The 23,839-nt window shown below is 33.3% G+C and overlaps 1 protein-coding gene across 1 annotated transcript in view; it reads left to right on the top strand.

The window, feature by feature from the left end:
* The window catches only part of LOC117118361 (deoxynucleotidyltransferase terminal-interacting protein 1-like), a 32,006-nt gene that overhangs the window by 2,633 nt on the left and 5,534 nt on the right, over positions 1–23,839 (top strand). The window contains exons 2-10 of the mRNA XM_033262935.1: positions 13,796–13,895; positions 16,708–16,796; positions 19,131–19,236; positions 20,232–20,330; positions 21,014–21,154; positions 21,819–21,884; positions 22,250–22,428; positions 22,837–22,897; positions 23,687–23,811. Of these exons, the coding sequence (XP_033118826.1) occupies positions 13,796–13,895; positions 16,708–16,796; positions 19,131–19,236; positions 20,232–20,330; positions 21,014–21,154; positions 21,819–21,884; positions 22,250–22,428; positions 22,837–22,897; positions 23,687–23,811 (966 nt within the window). The remainder of the gene's footprint in view (positions 1–13,795; positions 13,896–16,707; positions 16,797–19,130; positions 19,237–20,231; positions 20,331–21,013; positions 21,155–21,818; positions 21,885–22,249; positions 22,429–22,836; positions 22,898–23,686; positions 23,812–23,839) is intronic.

Below are 23,839 nucleotides of genomic sequence, written 5' to 3'. Positions count from 1 at the left end.
CTCTATTCCTTCAATTATGATCTATGCAAAGATACTTCAGTTACTTGTTTTTTATTCATAGCCAACCTCTCCCATGCTAATTCTTCTATGTAAATATTCTATGTACAATAAAATAAACTGAACACTTAATTATTCAAAAAAATAATTCATTATTAAATAATTGTTCTTATTTTATTTTATATTATTATTTGTCATATTTTCTAAAATATTTGGTAATTCAGTTATTTCAGCTATGTTTTCTAAGAAGTCTTTATTCTCTTTTTTTGTTTCTTTGTATATTGTTAATCTGCTTGGAATGTGCTTTTGATATTGTTGGAAATATTGAGCTACAAAAACTTAAGGAAAGTTATGTTTTGCTAAGGTGAAGCACATATTGTCTTGATGCCCAATACACTATAAAATATGGTCAGGAGATTTTTTTAATTTTTTTTTTGTTTGGTGTTTTTAAATGCCATCACAAAATAGGCCTACTAACTAATGATTATGGGACACTGTGTAATGCAAAGTGTATGCATTCCAAAAATCTTGCAGTCTAAGAAAATATAAATGGACATTGCATTATCAATTTCTATTCTCCATCCTGAGATGCATGATTCATTCATATTGAATAATAATGTAATTCACATTCCACCATGATCTATAGAATGGAACCTCTTAGTCATTATCCTATCTGTTCTCTGCATTAAAATTGGCTTATTGTTTATTATAGCATTTTGTTGAGATAGTTGAACGCTTTGAGACAGTTTCAGTATAAAGCATTATATAAATCCAACTACTTTACATTATTTCACCAAAATATTATTCAGTTTTCGTATTCAATCAACATTTATAGGTATTTTATTATGGCATCCTGTTTAATATGTCGTGCTATTGGATATGTTTATTAATAAAAACTTGTAAATGTTGTATTTGATGTGAACTAATGCTAACAATGTCCAAAGATACTTTATCATCATCATTATTGATGAATGATGGGTTTGAGAAACATGTATGTAGCACAAAAGGTCTTGCCTTTACTGGATGTAATGCTTTATTTTAGACAACATGAGCCCATGCATACAAATAAAAATATTTATTACTGTAAGCTGCATAATATCATTCAGACCCTTGGATTCCTACAGTATTTTCCCCAATGAATTTGATTTGTTCTGAACTAACAGCTTTTTTGTTCAGAACATTGTGAAATCTTGTTTTTTTCTTTTATAATCATTAACCTTTATATAATTGTAGTTCAGGGAAAGTCCAGTTTCTTTCAAAATCACTAGCCCATGAATTCTGACTACTTCCAATCCATTGTTGTACTAGAAACTAGAGTTTCATGTTTTGAATTAACTGAATGACAAATGTATTTTACACTTTTTATATATTTAAGATATCTTAATTATTAAACAGAGATGTCTTCTCATTTACCCCAGTCATGCATTCGATTCTTTCACATATTAGGCCCCATCACCCAATCCACGCTGCTGCCTATAATAATTATCAACATCATTTTTTTTTTAATACTAACTCTTTTTATGTAAGAAAAAAAACATAAATTAGAAATGAAATAATTAGCATGGTTTTATATTGTCATCTTATTGCACATCAATCATAATAGTCAACATTCATCAAACGTCATCAGTAACATTCATCATCATCATCATAATACATTAATCCCCATCAACATCCAGTCATTATACTGTATCACCATCATCATCAGCATCACCACCACCAGCATATTTTCAAGCTGGTAGAATATTTTGACCATTAAAAAATATGTTTTATTCATATTGTTATTAATGTTAAAATTTTTTTGGAAAATTTATTAGTTTTATTGTATTATTGATGTAAGTAAGGGTTGACACCAGCAGAAGGGGTCAGATCCCCCAGTCAAGGAGAGTTGGGCCCCGTCGAGGAGAAACAGTTTGGTAGACTTAAATTGGTTAAAGCCTTTGAAACCCTTAAATTATCATTTTTCCATCCATTCCTTGAACAACTTTCAGGAGATTTTGAGCGATGCCCGACTATGCCCAGAGGAGACAGTTTTTAGTTTATTTAGTGTTGCTGTCACTTCTTTTATTTTTCTTCTTTTTTTTTTAGTCAATTTTTACCAAGTGGTACCATATAGGTACTGTACTATACATACAGATGATTAAAATTGTTTTTATACAGTTATAATCATTGTAGGGTACCAGCTTGACAAATTTGTTGACATTTAAAATACATGGGTCATTAGATTTATTCATTGCTCCAAAACAATTAAATCATTTGATCTCGATCATAAGGCTAGTGTTGGCTTGGATCCAGGGTTTCATTATTCAATGGAAGGCGTATCTCCTGGTCTCGGATTGTAAAAAAAATCATAAAAATTTCTCACACCGTGAAGTTATTGCAACATAGGCCCTTCTCTATTCTGCTATCATATAGTAGCTGCTTAATTTTGTGTTAATTTTTAATATTAATTGCACTATTTGATGATTCATAGTAATCGAGAAACGAAAGTTATCAAACGTGTTTAAGATCTACAAAAATTAACAACATTTTCATGCATAGTTATTTATATATTTTAAAGTTAAATATAGGATGGTTAGAGTATTCTCTAGTCGTAAGCTTATATGACGAAAGCTGTTGATTGTAGTGTGGAGATACATGACTTATTAATTATCTATATTACCGTATGGCTATGATGTAGGCTAGTCTAGGGAGAAAGGATATTAGAACGTTGAGAAAAGCCCTTTTACTACGAGGCGATTGGCTGATCCCCTGGGGTTTAGTCTGGCCTTCTCAGGATATGAGTAGCTCCAATCATGTTCAGTAGTTACTCTGTGTTGCTATGTACAGTACACCTCCACTTCCTAAATATGGCTATGATATTGACTACACATTGTTTCATAGCACATAGTTTTCACACCATTTATGATGTTTTACAGAGTTTGTTAGGATTTTATTTGACCTCCTATAGTTATATTATGATCCGTTAAATGAAGAATGCCTCTGTTACTGTTTTCTAGCAAGGCAATATTAATACTTATAAAGCACAACATAATTCACATAATTTTAGTGGGGTTACTTTGTTTATTGTAACAATAGTATAAATTATGCTGTTTTTAAGAATTATTTTTTGAAAATATTTAGAAGAAATTTATGCGAAACCACAAACTCTCTTCGTCTAGAAAGGAAATGAAATGATCCCAATCAACCGTGCAAAGAATGAACTACAGGTAAATGGCAAGATTTTGCTTATTCAAATTTTCGTTAACTGTGTAGCAGTCTCCTGATGAAGTCCACTGTGTGGATGAAAAAGCTAGAGAAAGGGCTACTGTCATTTCTTCTGTACTGTTTCATAGCAGACTAACAATAACATCATGATGTTATTATTACTGTAATGTAAAGTGCCTAGAAAGGCCTATGGAATTATAATAACATCCAAAGATACAGTGGTTTATTTAGGTGCATATTGACGCATACCCCCAGAAAATCTCCCCCACCCCATTGCAGATGTTCAAAGCAAAGTAATTAAAAATCACCTCATACTACCCTTATTTAGCAAGTTAGAGCCCCTTCATATAATCATAATTAAGCACCCACTTCACCTCCACACCCCTCACCAGACGTCCACCTGCTACAGTATTTCATTCCTAAATATGCCACTGCAAAGCTACAGTAGAATACTGTTCAGAAAATTTAAAATCATTGCATATGAAACAAATTTATAATGTTGAAAATTGTCCCACGCTTCTAGTATTTGAAAGAGATAAATTCTCAGACCCTGGGGAAAATGTGACCTTCAGGTAGCCAGTCAAAATACTTCCAACAATAGAGAATAATTCACTGCACGTACAAGTGCTGTAATCTGCTATTTCACAGAAAACTCCCAGACTTAGTTCATTTATGGCTTGTTTCTCTATCGGTTGTCATAATTTTATATCTTTTCTATTCTATGTTTTATAATTATTATTATAGAAAAGGCTATGTACCTATAAAATATGGTTTTTAATTGGTGTTTAATAATTTATTGTCAAATTTTGTGGTTTTATTATTTAAAATTCACACCCAACTCCAATTCACTTTCTTATCTTTTTCTTTACATTTTCCCACAACTCGTCTTTCTCACTTTTTGATTTGGTTTCATACAGGATATGCCCAGTCAAGATGGAGACACTTTCCCACCAACAAGGAAATATTCAGTATAAACTTATGAACATAGACCTTTAATACTGCATTTAAAGATACTCATATACAGTACATCAGAACACTAAAGAAGAATAAAGCTTTTAGGGGGGGGGAGGGGGTGGGGGTTTGAATAGTTTATATAATTTCCTTTTTAATTGTAGATAGTAATAATAATTAATAATAATGCTTTATTTATATTCCTCATTTAAATAGAATATCGGAAATTCGGGCTGAGCCCCTGAGGACCTACGACAGTGCCACCCAAGTTGACTAAAACACAACAGACACAAACAGATACAAACATTGTCCTTAACCTGCGTAACTCCCAATATGAGGGTCATTCACGGAGCCAAGCGATCAGACTCCTGAAGCCCAACACTGGCCTGGTTTGAACTGGGGGTCTAGAAGAACAATACGTCTAGGCCTGTTGTTGCCGATGATGAACAGTCCCACAATAAATATATAGCTTGTATGAGATCTGCTGTAAATGACTTGTAAATCCTTGAATAAGTTGATAATATGTATAGGTGTGACTATATCGTAAACAGTCGTTTCATTTCTGACAGGAAATTCAACAACTGGGTATTTCCTGCTTACCGTGTGACCCGTTTCTAGGGTCTCCTTCAACCAACATGCAGGAATGTTGTATTGAAAACCAGCTTCACTTCGATTGACCAATTAAATCACATGAAAAACGTCTAACCTTGATTTCTATTTCATCACTTGGTTCAAAAGTACACTGTATTTATGTACTATGTAACATTGATTTTTTCAATTTTCTGTACTGTAACTTTTGTATGAGTTCCAAATATATTTTGTTATTTTTATTGGATGATAAAGTTATTAAATCTTGACTTATTTGAGTGGAACACATTACAAAACTAACCCTTAAATTGTATCAACACTTTCAAGTTATATCAGAAAAATAGCTGTGATATGCCTATGTTTGGGTGTAATATGACATCATCATGCCCATATTTGGGCACAGCACACAGATGTGTCACATAATATTTTTTTGGCAGGATTTTTTGACAGGATTTTAACCGAAGAACCTCATGGTATTGAAGGCAAGCATTTCAAATGCCAAGATAATGAACACAACAAAATCTATAAAAGTTATTTAACATATTTATTTTATTTATTAAAACAAGTAAAATAGTAAATGTTTGTATTACTAAAATTCTTCAGGGGTGTCTCAAATGGGTGGTTCTACTTTACATTATTTTCAGAGGTTATACTGTAACATGGTAGCAGGCTGTGAGCAGGATAATTTGTTTTTTTTTTTTCAAATCCAATACAGTATTTTATTTGAAGTAATAATTATTTAATGTCAAAATAAAACTGTATTGGATAAAAAAAATTACTAGTAATCTTATATGAAATAGACATATTCTAATATCGCCAATTGAATTGTTTTTTTATAACATTAATGAATTGTAATTTTTTTTTTTTTAAATAACCAATTGTTGATTTTAACAATGTTTTTTTTTTATAATTGTAAATAATTTTAATAATTCCTTCTTTCGACATGAAATCTGACCTGTTTTTTTTAAATTTTTTTATTGAATTTTGAAGTTCCCTTTTTGGAGCTTGAGTAAAGAATGATATGTGCTCGTGTGACTGCTTTGGGGTGTTTTGCTCAGCCTTGCATGTTCCCATTATAAGGAAAAAGACCTGGCAATAATGAGCACTTGTTCTTTGTTTCCTTTACCTATGTTTTTGATGCAATAAAGTGATATTTTATAATCTTTATGTTTAGATGCCAGTATGATCATTTCTGCCCATTTTGAACATGTATTTAAATACTCAAAATAAAGATCCTATAGACCTGAATGTTGCTGTAGGCCTAAAGTACCTAACTGCATATTATGACTGTAATCAGTCAAATGAAAGCAATGGAATTCATTCTATATATTTTACAATGCATAACTGTATAGTAATACTGTGCTTTTTCAAACTATATAAAATTTTACAAAATCACCAATTATCTGTCATTAAAAACATTTTCCCTAGTGTGGGAAAATTTAGTAACTTTCCAGCGCATAGGTTTCATTGTGTGCCTGGATTTGTTTGAAATTTGTAAAGCTATAAATTATTAAACTACTTAATTGTCTAATCAACACCAGGGAAATTTTTTGGGCCATACATTCCTAGTCTTGGTATTTCCCACCAAAATGATAGTGTTTGTATAATATTTCACAATACTGTTGTGTGCTGTTGATTCAGATCTTTTATATAATAGGTAATAATAATTTATTTTTAATAAAACATTTGTGACAGTTGAATGCAAGCATGTGGGCGCTACATCTTTAAAATAACATACTGTAGAAATATGGAAAAAAATTTTTAATTTAGCAAAAAATTAATAAATGAATGAATCCCTACAACACAACTCCCACAAAAGACCCGATGAATTACTAGCCAAGGACCTCCCGACACCTCAACACACCTCCACCAAAGGAGAACATTTCTCCTGATGGCGGCCAAAGCACTCAGTCTGAAATACTGAGAACCCCTTCAGCGACCTACCATTTCCCCGTCAAGAACCATCCACATGGTGCATCGCAAGAACGTCATCCAGTGTGATCATTATGCAAACTTCACCAATGTCCTACCCGACTCTTACTACCTGGGTTTGATCATCTTGATAAGGAGGCCAGTGGTGGCTCCAGAAATTTGTTGTGGTGTCGGCAGCAGAGTCCATGCGTACTTGACCAGGAATTCTTCCACTGTCACCTGTGCATGGCCACACAGTCCTAAATTTGGAATGTGTTGCAGGGGTAGACCTTTAGTTTCCATACAATAAGGTAAAAAATAAGTTAATTTTTGTGATGGCCACATTTTGGGAAAATCCAAAAACTGAGTAGGTTGGTAGAAAAACTTTTTTTTTTAAACCAAAATATGTCTATGCTTAAAATGTAGAAAATACACTAATGATAGGCCTACAATTTTTTATTCAAGTCACTAATAACATGCAGCAAAATAGGCTAGACCTTGGCCCCCTATCTAGGCCAAGGCTATTCAGCCTTATTAGGTGATAAAAAAAAAAAATTGTTTATTATAGTCAAAAAATAAAAAAACCTAAAATGCTGACCCTGAATTTCATTGACCCTTTGAGACCTAGCCCTGTTTTGCCACCACACCTTACAGTATTATATTATTGTATAGTCCAACATGTTTCTTGTTTTATAATTTTATGTGAATCGCATAGAGGCACTGCGCAATATGTGCTATATAAATGTAAATTATTATTATTATTATTACTATTAAATTTGGGTCCGTCAGGCGTGGCCAATACAATAGTTTTTTTATTTGGCCTTTAGCTATATTCAATTAACAACAACAATTCGTTGGTTCCCAAAATGAGATATAGTTTACTGTAGGGATGTAGTTATAGTGGGCAGATGTGCCTACACAGTCTAAATCTAATTTTGTGGCCTTCCACCTACCTGTGTAACTCCCTTACCCATCCTTAAAATCTACTCGTATTATTTTAACAATGTTATCACCCACACTTCAGTTTTCTACAGCTGTAGTACAACCCTGCTACTGTATGCTATGCATAATTTCCCACCTCACAAAAGACTGGGCATTAATAAAAGATTTTATAACAGAGAGTCGGATATAATTTATTCATCATGTTTTACATTACCTTTGGATTAATTATTAGTAAGTGTATTAATCATCAATTAGCAATTTGTCAATAATGTGTACACTTGTAGTCTTGCTTTGAATTCACCATGACAACTTCAATTATTGAGTTTCATTTTTTATTTTATGAATCATCATCTGGCTTCTCATTTACCTTCAAAACATTGTTAATGTTCAAGCTGATTTTCAGTGATGACACATTCATGTTTTTTGGGGATCATCCATTATTTTCATCATTTTTTATTTAAGAGAGTGTGAAATATCTTGTAATCCATCTCCCTCCCCCAAACAAAAATACCACAAAATGACTGATTATCATTTTGTGGTGTTCATTTTTTTCATTTTCATATTAGTACATCATTCACTTTTAAAACACCCCCCTCTCTTTAATGTAAGTTTTATATTTGTGTGAAAATTATGGTCCTGTGTTTGTTACAGTAATTAAATATGAATCACATGACAATGCCAGTTGCTTTTTTTTATATCATAATAGCAAATGTTTGAAATTTAAAGCTAGTAACAATTAGCTAATGACTCACGGTCTTGTATTGTTCCAGTTGTTATTTGTTCTGATGTTGGACGTACATACAGTAGAACGTGATAATGTAAAAAGAGGAAATCCCTTGTAATGAAATTATGTTTCCTGCGTATAATCTCTTCGCTCTCGAGTCTAGTGTAGAAGCAAGTCTCGAGTAGAAGTGGTTGGCGCATGTAGAAGTGGTTGGCGCATCTTTTGTGACTTGGACTCCCAACCTTGGGGTCGGGGGTTCGAAACTCTCGCTGTGCAAGTCTCTTTTGTCCTTGGGCAAGGCACTTTATCTACAGTTGTCTTTCTCCACCCAGGAGTACAAGTGGGTACCTGGTAGGTTCAAACACAACCATGCGCTGATTACAGCTGCAACATTATGGGGCATGAATGTTGTGTTCCATGTACTTGATCCAGTGACCGGGGGTAATAATGTAAAGCACATAGAGGTTTAGTCTACTATATGCGCTTTATAAGTCGACAGTTATTATTATTATAGTGTTAAACCGTTGTGAAAGCCCTTGGTGTGTCGTTCTGTGTTTGAATAAACATCTTTCACTACATAATTTAAACAGTAACTTTCTTTGTTAATTACAACCTGTGTTATTTGTTATGGACATTTCTTGTATTAGTCCAGTAGCTTTCCATTGTACTGGTTTTAAGAAAAGCTAATAATAATATGCATAATATGTAGAGTTCCAAGATACAGTAGTATCATTAAGAAACTTAACACACTTCATTTTTGTACATAGACCTTTAATATTTTAAGCATAATTTTTTTTTTTAATTAATGCATACATGAAATTGTCTCCCTCGAATTAATGACCCCTCCAATTAAAGACCACTTTTCTGTGGTCCCAAATTAACATGTCTTATAATATTCTAATTAGAGACCAAAGCTACTAAAGACCATGGAAAGCCGGTCCCAAAAGTGGTCAATAAGGAGTTTTTGATTTGTGCGATGACGCGACACTAGAACGGAATCACTCATGCGTGACCGTCCTACCTGGCGTCCTACGTTTTCTGCATACGTAGATTTGGCCAAATTGCATTCCAGAATCTGCTCGACGAGGTGACTTTAACGTTCTCGCATGCGCAGATGACTTTTAGTTACGTCATTACGTTCTAGGTCCTACCGTCGTCGTGCAATCGAAAGCTCTTTAATAATGAGGGAGGCCTATACACTATGTGCAAATGTAAATTCAATTGAAGCATTTTCATTTTTTAGGCTTATGTTTAATATTGTAATCATTTTTCCAGATTATGTCACAGTCATATGCAAATTGATTTTTATGACTTTACCATTAACATAGGTTTGTATGAAACTTCCCTTGCATCCTTGATATACCTCTTATTGTCACGTTAAACACTTGCTTCCGGTTCCTTTTAAAGGGCATTCACATTTTAGAACAATACTCTACCAAGAAATGTATCCAAACTCCTTCAGGTGAGTTGACAATGGGGGTCATAATGCATTGTATGTGGGTGAAGGCCTTCATCAGTACCATATTAATAGTCATTTTACAGTAAATTTTATCTTGTGTGGATTTCATTGAAGCTTGCTTAGCAGGAACCGTTGATAATATATATAAAAGTATATATAAATTTTAATCCTTTCTACCTGGATATGTCTAGCTGGTATGTACTGTATTCTAGTCCTAGTAAACTCGGTGATGAAGCAAGCATGCTATGGGGAATTCCCTTGTCGCATGTATTGTTCGACTCCAACCGTCTTGACATTTTGTAATAGATTCATCAAAAGGTTTCTAATTGTTGTTTAGGGAATTAGTGCATATGTTATTTACAGGCTCATCAGTGAATTTGTGAAATGTATTTAACATGGTATACAGTAGTTTATAAAATCAATGAATCATTATTTTGATTATAAAAGCTGATATTGATTGTTTTGTCCCATTTTACTTTTTGAAATTATTTGTTTTCTCAATAAGGCACCTCATTTTTTCATATCAATTTTAAAGTTATCAAAAATAAATACTTTAAAATGCACTGTATCAGTTGTAGCTATTGTGATCTTGTCAATTTTTGCATACTGAGCTGTTATTCTGGTTTTTTTTTGCATTGAGCAACAAGTTATGGCATTCAGTAATCGCTACTTTTCTTCATTCCATTGTGTCATAATAAATATTGCCTAACAGTAACAAAGATGTTAAAGCAGAATTTAAATTTTAACTAATTTTAGAACGGACACAGTATACCTGGATACGCAATATCAAATTTCTGAAATTACGATTCTTGTGCTTGCTCATGATTTAGGCACTGTCAATTAGATATGTGATGGTGCTGCAATTACTTCTCTCCATCCAAGGTTAGCGACATTTCCCAAAAACATCTTTGGGTTTCTCACACCGTAGATATCTTTAAACATAAATGTACCGGTATATAACAGAATGTCGGATTTTTTCACTATATTCTTCACTGTTGTAAAGACAATACCTAATGCACCCCCATCCAGCCAATCTATTTTGCCAACTATTACTGTTATTATTGAAATTAATGCTACTCACTTGTCAATTTTTAATATGTTGTGCCTCTCCTCTCCCCCCACTCAACCAGTTTGAAAAATTCCATCTCAAAATCTGTACTTATTCTTCAGTGATAACATGTAAATATTATTATTGAAGCCATACAAAATTATTTGAGAATTTAATGGTTGATTGCCTGTATAGTAAAATATTCCTAAAGTTTTTTATTTTTTTTTTTTTTGGACTACTGGTTAGAACTGAGTCAAAGTTGTTTGTTCCTTTTACTGTAATTTAAATGAGTTATTCAGGGGTTTTAATTGAATTTGTTTCAGGGATTTCCCTGATTTGTTTAGCAGACAATGCATCTTTAATATTGACTTTTTATAATAAGATGTGATTATACATGCAGTTAATGGTCAACACCAGACTATAATATGATTATTATCTTGTCTTATCTGTGCCGAGATTAGTTTTGAACAATCACTTGCAATACTATAAACTAATGTGATTACATTAGTTCTTAGTGTCAACATTTCATTATTGTACTTTGGCTCACCAATCATCTTTGTATTGATAATCACCCCATGATTATATATGAGATATTTATAACATGCAGTTATTGGCTCCATAAATTTTACAACAAGGGTCTGACATGTCCATCCGAGGGGTCAGAGCCAAATGGCTGTCTAGAACCTCAGTGAGGGTCCTGGAGTAAAAATCTCTGGTTCAAGGGGATAATTATTTTTGTCGAAAAATCCGCCATCCTCCCCTTGCTGGCATTACCACTGACAGCACATTTTCCTAGATTTTTATTTACTCTTCTGTAAACTCTTCTCTCACCCTCCCCCTACTGTACCACACCAAAAAAAAATGTAAAAAAAGATTAGGCCTATTTGCCTAATTAAATTTAAAATACTGTACACTAGGATGCCAGAACAACCTGTTTGGGTGTATACTGTAAACATCCATATTGTATATTTGCCCATTCCTGTCTCCAATTTATGATTTCCAAGAATTAGAATGTCTGGACTAACAATAGTGAGTCAATACTGTACATGTGGAAAAATAAAAACTTGTCTTCATTATTCATATTTTGATCTCAAAAATGATGATTAGCCAGTTTATAATAATGATAATTAGGCCATGTGGGGCCATTTAATAAATGATTATTGCTAGAATTGCTTTTATAAGTGTACAGACTGTAGATTTTATGTTGGACAAAGTATAAAACAAGCTCTATTCATACAGTAATAATATTAAATAAAAACCGATTTGAAATATATTTTTAATTCCCAGAATCTTTGCATTTTTGTGCCTATACTCCCTCAAGATACGATACAGTCGATTGTAGATTTTCACTCTGGCAGTGTCAATTCTAAAGATATCCTAGCTGTACGAAGCCAGCTGCAGTGCGGTGTAACCCACCCAATGCATGTGCAAACCCTAGGTTTTACCTATGCGTATTAAATGCTACACATTTACTACGCATTTACTTCGCGTAGCCTACGAAGTCTACGCAGAGCAAAAGTTGCAGTAATTTTTATCTGTACTGTAGTACTTATATACAAGTCCTATATCATTATTTATAATAAAAAAGTTTTCTTTTTGTATTTGATCACCAGCTTTTTGGGTAGAATGCTAATTATAAAAACATTTTTTATGATTTCTAAAGTATAATAATTAGTTTTATCTTTCTGACCATCAAAAATATCTGGCCTGTTCAAAGAAATAAAAAAAGGCAAACATGAGAACTTGAATATTAACTGATTGTTCCATTCCTACAGTATATAAAGCTGACAGTTTGGATAGGGATGACTGCTGTAAAACTGTAGATAACTGTGCTACATATGTAATTTACTAATTTTAATGGTAGTCATAAATTTATTATTGCAGATCATAAACATTACTCAATTGTTATTGTGTGACCCTTTTCTGATAAGCCAAACCAGTCCCTTCCTTGCATCAAATGCCATCAAGTTCACCATTTACATGCTAGAATGCTTTGCACTTTCCATAGACCCCACCAGAGTACCTACTTGTAGGTAGCCCCTGCACCTCTTGACACTCTCCCTTTGAGTTTAGGCTTGAAAGTAGTGCTAACAATTAGGCCTAAAGATGCATTTATAATGCACCAGTATTTGTTCCGAGGAAATGCTCATTGACTATAGTGTAATGACAATGACGTAAAAATGTATCGAAAAAAATGTAGACTTCCACATTGGTGGTATAAATGTAAAGTTGCAGGGTTTTTCACTGAACATTTTTATATTTAATAATAATGGAGAATTCTATTCATATTTTTATATGAGATTTGGCATTGATTCTGAATTTTAATGTAGGATAAAATACAAACCATACTTGCTATTTAGTAGGATTTTATTGACTATTCAATTTTAGTCAACAAGCAAAATACCTGAGGTAATCCAAGTCTTCTAGCAATCGAAACCCATAATCCTACACATGGGATGTGATAGAAATCGCCTCCTCTTCAGCCTGGTTTAGGACTGTAAAATCGCTACTCTCACTATTGCCACATTGCGTAGCTGTTGCCAAATTAATGGGGAATGCTCACAGTTTCTGCTAATTGTCAACTAGCAAGTACCTTTGTATTTATTATAAATCCGTTAGGTAACGTTATTATTATGAAATAAATCGGAGCTGTGTCCAGTATTGTAATTGGCGGATATAAGTTGCAGCATGTGCCAATATGGACCAACTAGGGTATACTAGAATCCTTAGTGGTGGTCAAGTGGGCAATTAAGCCAGTTTGATCACAGTCTCGATTTTTCATTACTATGGCAAATTCTCATTAAAATGTAAAGATTAAATATTTTAAACTTTACTACACAAAATAATAAATTTTATATTCAGTACATTCTTGACTGTCGTTCTTTCTGATTTAGGATATAATGCACTGAAGATCCCATAAATGTAAATATTTGATTGTTTCTAAATAATTTATTTTATTTTACCATTGTAGGCCCACATCTACTAGCTGTTGCAGGAATGGAGGAAGTAATGTCATTGACACAGTTGCAGACCGATTTCAACAGAAAAAAGCCAGCCTCACAGAGAGTATAGTAAGTTCACAGTAATTAATTAAAATCAATTATTTTTTTTAAAACTATAATTAATATAAGCTCCAAAATAAGTTCATATTTTGTGATTTTGTAGAATTTAGATGTTAATAATTTAAATTGTTTGGCCTGATTCTTCCAGAACTTAGGCAGTTTTTACCTTTCAAGATTGTTACACCTTGCAAGATTAGGCCTATTAACAAGTCCTTTCACTTTATTATTTTTGTTTTTAATGTTCTTTACCCATATTAATTTAATGATGTTAAGGTAAACACACTGTTAGGATGAAATTGTTAAATGCCCTACCCAAAAAAGGGGCATTGGCGAAATATTGTGATTATCGCATTGCTGGCATAGTAGTACTCCGCCCCAAGAGCCCGGTGTAATAGTCCAAATACCTCCAGGCATTTGTGAAGGCATTAATTCCTCCCAAAGAAACTAGATTGCTTATAATAAATACCAAGGGTTGGAAAAGTATGTGACCATTCCACTGAGGGTCCAAAATGATCAGCATCTGCTAAATGGTTCTTCCTCATTAAATATGGTTCAAAGAATCTAGTGTGTTCAGTAGTAAAGAAGTTTTAGATGCAGTACACATGCAAGAAATCCAGTGCTGGTGAATTAATTTAAACACCTTGTTCTCTTGGCATTTGTGTAGACCTAAACAAAGGGTCACAGAGAATTCCTGGTGCTCGGTTTTAATCCTCTTTTAACTGGGCTTCTAGGTCCTGCCTGCATTGTGCCCAGTCCTGTACCAGTGGGTCTATTGTACCCATAAGAAGATAAACAATGAGAAGTCACTGGATTCTATAATCAAAGCTTTATGTCAATGCAAATGTGACCCCACACTTTGGGACCCTTCAGGAATATGCAATAGATCAACTACAGTATCCCAGACACTTGCACAATAGTTTTTGAACGTAAAGCCTTTTCATTTTAACCCTTACGCTGCCATCTTCGCATAAATGCAAACACCCCACAGTTGGTGTGCATGCTAGTTTCGTATAAATGCGATTAGGCTCACTGTCAACCGTACGCCACCTTCGCATAAATGCGAATTGGTGAAGGTCTTCAAAAAAACGACCATAGAGTGGCTGTTTTAACACTAACCCAAATAGTGTTTACTGCATATGAAAGCTAATGAATTTCTGCACATTTTGATGTTAAACTTGCTGAGTGTTGTTTTGTTAGAAGTTTGAGTTTTTGCAAGTTGAATATATGATGTTTTGAAATGTTGAGAAACTTTATTCTTCTGTAGTTGTTACAGCTGTGCTGGATAATAAGGAGACTTAGAAACTGACGTAAAAAATGATGTTCTGGTCCTAGGCCTAGCTAGGCAGACCTAGCCTAGGCGTAGGCCTAGCTAGGCCTGAACTGTGATAGTAATGTTAGTAAATATACGTAGGCCTAGGATTCGTTATTTTGATTTTCATCAGCAAGTAATTTGACTTTGAAAACACATACTCTGCTAATAGGCCTAGGCCCAATATATTATTTTTTGATAGGCCTTGACAAAATAATCCTATCATTTATTCACTAAATGATAAATAAAATGCAGAAATAAAAGCATATATGTACAAACAAACTAATGCTGATTAATTTTTTTTAGATTTATATTTTCATGATCTGAATAGTTTATGAATTATTGAGCAAATAATATACACTATCAAAAATAAGCATTACGGTGACCTTGTTAAATAATTAGCTGGCACAGGGGATTAGAGGTAATGTTATCAGCTGGCGCTGTGGTTGACTGAATAAGAAAAGAGCTGGCAGTGTAAGGGTTAAAAGGAGGAGGTTCAAGAGTTAAGGTTTTACTGTACCTTTAAATGTGTAAACAAGTTTCATTTTATTTTATTTTATTTTTTATAGTTTAACAGCTCATTATAGGTTATACATTTTTAACTTTATGTTTCTCTTATAATTAAATAACAAATGTTTGTATATTAAACTATAATATATAGGAAACTTATCTGCAGTAGCTGAAAACTAACTCTATCTAAGGCACTAGCTTGCCTTCTAATCTCAGGGTTTGGGTTCAATTCATATGAGAGAATCTTGCTCATGACTGAAAAATCCACTCCCAAAACCTCAGATACTTAGTTTATAAATCATTATACTGTAATTGGCAAGTTGTTTGTTGTTGGACTTTTTTTTTAAAGCGTAAAATTTTGAGACATCCCTATAGTTAATAGGAAGTATTTAACAAAGTAAACGTCAGTGGTTGGATACAGTGATTGACCCTTCTAGTTCAACGAAAGCCATAATGATCCTGCTGTGTTCCTCTGTATTGCTATCAGTTCAAGCTGAACCCTGGGAAAATCTGCAATATTTATTACAGTAGAATATTGACATGCATTCAGGTTTAATGTCATGCACAGAGTGACAATATTGATTGTTACCCATTCAATCGAACTATATACCATTACATTAACCTGTAACCATATCTTCTCTTTGTAGTGATCTACATAATACTTTTAATTAAAGTTTACCCTTGATAAAAATTTAGTAGACTTTAACTGGTTAATCAAGAGATTATTGGAACCAGATCAAATTCGAATTTGAGAATCTATGTAATACGTTTGTGCCATTTTGTAAAAGGCAATATACAGTACATGTAGATATACACATGTGCGTCTGACTATAAATGTGTATTTTTACCTGAATAAATAAATCCACAAGCCCTTTGTGGCTAATTAAAATTGTCAGATGCTGGATTAGATTTTGTTGGAGCATTTTGCTGAATCATGTCTATTTTTACCGCTTCTAAGAATTACGAGGACTTCTTGTAAAAACTTCATTTTTTTTTTTTCAGCGAAATCCATTTTCTCAGACTTTGAATACATTTCCTCCAAATAAGCATCATCGACTTGTACGCAAGCCAGGACAGGCATACACAACAAGGTGAGACCAACTCAATGTATATAAAACTAATAAACTTTTTTTTTTTTATAAGAATACTAAGGCAAGACTTTTTTTATACATTGTTTAACAAACCTGTCGCCTGCCCATAATGGCATGTGCCAATAGGTTTGAATAAAAATAAAATTTTATTTTTGTAGAACACCCACTGCCACAAAAAAATGGTGGGTTTTTTTATTTTTATTACTCTCGCCGCTGCCTTGAATTGAAATCTCCAAAAATGAGATATGTATATTTCTTCTTAATTATATAAATTTAAAGCATTTAACCATCCTATTACTACACTGTTTACATTACATTCACCAATAACATTTTATTTTTATTTTCTCATCCGTCAGCTTGTTTTTGGCAAAACTATATGCTAAATGAAAAACAAAAATTTTATTTATTTTTATTCTCGTCCCCTTACAGTAGATGATTTTTTTTTAAATGTGTTCGTGAAACAAGGTATAAAAATAATAATAATAACAATAATAGGGCTAATGATAATAGGAATAATAATAATATTAATAATAATAATGATGATGATGATGACAATAGGCCGAATGATAATAATTAGAATAATAATAATAATAATAATAATAATCAGATAATCTGAAGTTCCATCAAGGAACAACAAAAATGAGTTAGCTAAGTAGTTGCTAAAATTTATAATTTCCCCTTCAAACCAACCGTTCTCATACAGTCCTGTATCTTTCTGCCAACAAGAGGGTCACTGGTTGTACAGTACGGTAGAAAATAAGAACAAAATAAGAAGATTTTGAGCCTGAAATGGACTAAAAAATAAGAACACTGAGTTGACTCAGAAAACAATACATTTTTTTAGGAACCAGTCAAATTTTGTGTTGACTGGTTCCTAAAAAAATGTATTGTTTTATGTTCATATCAGATAGAAAATCGACTAAAAATAAAAATGTCAGTAGATCCAAAATAGAATATAAACTACCTTTGACTTACTTTTACTTTTAGATAGTTATTTATGTCTGCTGATTATACTTCAAAGGTGAACAATTTAGATAATTTGTGTTATGGTTTAGTGCTATTTCCGTACATGTTCTTTGAATATAGTTTTGTATGTAAATCTTGTTTTAATATAATGATTGTTTCTATTGTTCTCGGGGTCAGAGGAAGGTGCCGTATATGGCCTACTTATGAATAAGCCACTGTGTACCCGTATTGAAGGTCAATCGACATTTAACACATACAGCATAGGCTTTCAAGTTAGCACACAGCCTTTGGAATCATCTGAATTTTTAGGAAGCTATTATTACAGTTCTCCATTTTATCTTTACGTTAAATATTTACTGCATGATGGAAGTATTCTTTAAACTATGTATCACAGTTAACTATTTTCAGACAATTCTGAAGGCTGCGCCATCTCTAAGGTCCAACTACAGTACGCCTAGTCTTTGTTGTGTGTGTTAAACGTTTGGTTATGTCTATCGACCTTAAATACAGGCAAAGAACAAATTTGCAGTGCCAAAACCCAACCAACCCAAAATCCCAATAAAAAAAATTTAAAAAACTGGCAAGAAATGTGTTTTTTATAAAAGCCCTGTCCAGACTATCAAATTTGATTTGACAAAAACATATAACATGCTTCATGCGATGATGTGCCTATATATGGTCATGACATGGTGTCATCATGACCATATTTAAGCATGTGTCACATGTGACTATAGTTTAACACCTTAGACTTCATGTCAAAGACAAAAACAAAAATAAACTTTTCACTATTGTTTGCAAGGTGTTATATTTCTCTATAGACCATTTTGGCGAAATTTTGAATGAAAATTTCTGATAACCTGGCAACTACCACTGGGGGACTTTTACAGGCCTAGGATTTCGCTTTACGTACTTACCATTATGGATTCAGTCAACAATAAAACTAAATTGCGAACGAGCACAGATATTTTAAAACGGAAAAAAAACATGAAATGTTTATATTAAAAACAAATCTAAGTCTTAATAATAATTAATGGTTACATATACCTGCTGCGTGGAGCTCCATTTGCAACAAGCCAGTTGCTCAGGCTAGGCTGCTGTAAGTCCCCCAGTGAGTTGCAAGACATTGGCGGCACTATTTCAAAATAAACCAGATAAAATGGTCTATGCAATCCAAGCTTTATTATATTTCTCTACTGTATAGATGAATTGTGAAGAAATTGCAAATAATTTTAAAAATCACTGGCATTTACACTGATGAAATCCAGAACGCTGGAATTTAAAGTCGAGTCCTGTTCTACTTAACCACAAAATTTTATTTGGCTTTCATCTTTAATTAGTAATTACTATAATTGATTGTTCAACTATTAGGTCAGGTGGAAGTTTTAATCCAGTCACCACACTAAATCTACTACGGCGTGCCCTTCAGAAAAAGATCAATGAAGACATAGAGAAGGTTTTTCAACATTATATTCAGGTGAGATACTGTATTTTTTTACATCTGTGACTCCCCATGCTCAATTATAAGTAAAAGTCTTCCACCCTGAGAATATTTTAAAATTTAGAATTCTTTATTTTATGATTGCCATATGAATATATGTATGTGTGCTATTGAAAAGTATTTGTGCATCTAATTTTGGGATAGGGGAAATCTGAATTGTGATCTCCTCTCACCATAAGCCATGTGTTTGCTACCACCTCAAAATACAAATATATAGTTATGTAATGTTATTTGATGTTTTTTTTTTGTTCTGGCATTCTTAATATTTGCATAGCATATAACAACACAGATTATATATGGTTCATTAGTTTTGTCCTAGCTGGCACAGGCACAAATTCAAGCAGTGTTTCACACTGATAACATTTCTTTAAATAACTTCAGAAGCAATCCAGCTGTGACTCCACAGTCATGTGACCAATGTGTCTATCATGTGATCAAGTCTGTCCGAGACAACACTAATCAATGAACAAATTTTAACCAATGCCAATTTTGGTTTCTATTACTGTACTTTCACATCATAATCCAACAGCAAGTATACTTGGCCAGTTTACAGAATGGAAATTATGCAATTCTGAATTTACTAAGATTAGACTCAGGATTTGAACACTTGACAGTGGAATGAGAAGGCGAGCTTCTCAACCACCAATTCACATTTTCAAAATGAACTCATTAATTGTAATCCTAACCTCTGCAATCTATATGTTATCGCTAATAAAAATAATTCGATTAGTAAAATTTATGTAAAAGTTTCATTTTCTCACAAAAGAAAACATATTTAACATGTTCTAACTGTATGTTTTCACTTGTTATGGGCTGCATATTCCGTACCTTTTTTTCCCACCAATACCTGTAGGTTGGCCAATGGTGAGGAAGAGTTATAAAAATGCTGCATGCTAATACCACCCCCCCCCCTTTTTTTTTTTCTTTAAATATAGCATTATTTCAACTTTTATGTGATTGATTTATTTCAGTTCTTCCAATTGGCTGTTCAGAATATACGAGACAATTATGGGCAAGAATCTGTCAATGACGAACATCTGGTTATTGTATTAAAAGATTGTTTAGATGCAGTGAGTAAAAATCATAACTACAAAACCATGAGTAAAAATCATAACTACAAAACCAAATATTGACTTTCTGTTCTGAAGAATTTTTTTTAATCATTTAGCAGGGAAACTTGCAATATAATAAAACCAGATGGCACATGGATTTGCCAGTGTTCTCAAATTGTTCATTATTTTTTATTAACGTTTATTTTGTAATAAATTTAGTTCTATAAAATAAACATACTACTAGTTTGAAAGTACCTGACTTTTGATTTGCTCATGTTTAAAACAATATTAAGTAATATTAGACAATCTATTTTTCCTATTCAAATAGCATTTTCCTGTTTCGCATTCATCTTGTCTTGCGTTTTTCTGCCCTCTTTCTGCTGATATTTTTCAAAGGATCAGATTTATAGCTGTATCTATGTTTTAATATAATTTGAAATACATATTAAACCTTAAACATTTAAATATTTAGTTTAGAAGAAATAAATTACTTAATTTGTATGTGTAATATTAGATTTCAACTAAGAATTGAGAAAAAAAAAATCCTTGTCAATTAGCAGATGTTTATTTTTCCTTGATATTTTAGGTGTGTATTTTATGAAAGACACAAGTAGAAAATAATTATATAAAATAGTAGGCCTTGCTTTATTTTGCAACTAACATGAGTATGATCAACTTTGAATGAAATTATTTCTCATCAGGCCAAAGAAATTTTCAACCCTCCTTCGGATGTTGCATTCACGCAAGAATCAAGGCTAGACTGGTTAGCAATAGCTGGCTCTGCAGCCAGCTATGCGGGAAGTGATGCAGGCAGGACTTGCAGCTCATATAGAGCAGATGAAGTACGTATTATATAATTGGATTTGATTTATTCAGAGTAAATACCATAGCCTACGAAAGCTCAAAGAAGACTTCCTTCTAGTGGTGATTGGGCAGTACACCTGGAGATAGTCTCGTACATTTTTTTCGAAGAGTGTACTGTGTTCTGTAACATGCACATGGGACCAAACGGCTTAAACGCCTCATCCGAAAGACGATCTGGTTTGAAATTTTCATTTCAGCCTTTAGCTGAAACACTAAGGAGAGCAGCGATGGGAATTGAACCAGGGACCAGGATATTTCCACGGTTCAGTGAACGCACAGTGGTTACCAGCAGTTAAGCCAACTGAGCTAAGCTATTCTCACTGATGATAATGATTAATAATTTTTATTTTTATTTGCTGTACCCATCATGATGATTTTAATTTTTTATAAATAATTTTTAAAAGTAATAATGTAAGAAAACGAATACTATAGTGATGTCTGATTTCTTATACTTACAATTCAAGGTGCTGAATATCGTTGGAAGTATGAAAATATTTAATTGAAAAACAGATAAAAGGAATTCAAACGCCAGTACCTTAAAATTGAAGAAGATTTAAAAAGAACATATAAGACTTAAACATGAATCTGCCTCTTGTTACATGTAATTCTTTATTTGTTTTTAATATTTAAATTTAATTCCAGAGAGATGAAAATATCGAAACAGGTACATTTTCTATGCGACCCACGCCATCAGTAACCACAAGAAAGGTAAGAAAAGTAAATTTTTTTGGGGGTTGGGGGGGGGGAAGTTAAATTTAGAGTAAATCTCAAAGCAAAAAATGGGTTGGTGCCAGTGTGGATCCTGCATTTCCGGGACCTTGAATGAGGTTTCCCTTGTGTCGGACTTGCCGAACACCCTGTTGACAAATTTTTGGAGCCACAGTTGTACTACTAGAGGGAAAAAAATGAAAGTGAATTTGGCAGGATTTGAACACAGGACATGCATAGTTTACAAACTGGGAACTGATATATAATAATCGGATTCAATCTCAACTTTACCTATGTAGAATATAGTTAATTCATCTAGCTAAAAATGGATTATTATTTACCAAAGTATTTGATTGACTTCCCAGAGAAAAGGACGACCACCCTTGCATCATCAAGATTATGAAAATTCAGATGATATCAATCTATCTAGACCAAGTCGACCTGCAAAGGTCAAGAGTGAGCCAGTGAAGCGTGAAGGACCAAAGTGGAGCCCTAGTCGCCTTACCACAGAAACAGAATTTGTGATGGGCGCCAAAGCAAATAAGTAAGACAAGTTAGTTACTTATGGCAGTAGCAGGCACAATCGAGTTTTTAACATCCACATCACTAGTCAAAGATGGAATGATTTCCCCTATCCTTACCACATGGGTTATAAAAGATTGTTCATAGGAAAGTGCATACATTTGTCAAGCTGTATCTCTTCCACATGTGAAATTAAGGTGTTGGGCCTCCAGATATTAAACAAACAAATAGAAAGAAACCTCCATACTTAATAATTTGTATCTTTTCTTCAAGACAGTGTTCCGGACAGCAGCTGGTCTGGTGACCCACATGCTGGTGCCAGTTAAACCATCCAAATATTCAACATTTTTTTTCTCAAAACTAAAAGAATGGTTGCTTAAATTGTATTTATTGATTTGTATAATTTCTGTTTTTTTTTTTTCTTTCTTAGAGCTCTTGGTTTAGGAGCAACAAGGGGCAGACTGTATATGAAACATCCTAATCTCTTCAAGGTTGGTATACACATCTGAAACTCACTTAACTTCCCAGTTGTGGTAGCCTCCCGGAAAATGGGATCACTTCCCACACTCCCTCGAGCAAACTGATATCCCCAAGAAAGCAACCAATCTGTAGCAAATTAAAATTTTCTGACTTTACCACTGTGTTGTCAAATTGTCTTCTGGAACTCAGTGGCAATGGGTATTCACCACATGCAGCAAAATACAATTTAAATGTGTTAAAGATCATTTAACCAGATCTCCTGGAATTGGCTTTCTCCAACTTGGAACTCCTGCATTAGTTTGTAAACTTGCGGTTGGTTCAAATTCTACACTGGCTATTTATGTGTGTATGTGGGCAAGGCTACATTTGTCTCCATCCACCCAGTGCTATAATTGAGTATGTGGGATGTTCTGTATGTTAAGTGTGCAGCATGGTCTACGGTGAAATTCATGCTTAAGTAGGTATCAGTGCCAAGGACCAGAAAAAGTAGTAAATCCTGTATGAATAAGATGTTTTCAGTGAGGGTATTATTGTAAAATGCTTGCATTGTTTCGAGATGGAAAGCACTATTGCTTCAAATTGTTGTTTTTGTTGTTATTTTATTTCAAATTGTTATTTTTTAATCCAAATTAGGATGGAGCTGTTGTATCATTTGGATCCTGCAAACACCAGAATGTATAATGCAAACTAAGGCTTATGATATTGTTGTTACTGTAGATAGAGTATCTCATAGATCTATCACTGTATGTTGTATTGCCTTGAATAAATATGGATAATAAAATAATCTTTTCTTTTGACAGTATTCTGGTGATCAAGATGATAAACAGTGGTTGTATGACAATAGGTTGATGCCTGCGACTGGTGGCAAGGCCTACCTACTGATCAAGGAAGACATTCTAGAGTTATCAGAAACCTCAGATTACAGGTACACATAACATAATTACTAGAGAGAG

This window comes from Anneissia japonica, unplaced genomic scaffold (genome assembly GCF_011630105.1).
Source record: "Anneissia japonica isolate Jap-2015-1 unplaced genomic scaffold, ASM1163010v1 scaffold695_len1296351_cov181, whole genome shotgun sequence".
Classification (NCBI taxonomy): Eukaryota; Metazoa; Echinodermata; class Crinoidea; order Comatulida; family Comatulidae; genus Anneissia; species Anneissia japonica.
The sequence above is the reverse complement of the archived record's forward strand: the minus strand, read 5'-3'. Positions and strand labels throughout refer to the sequence as shown.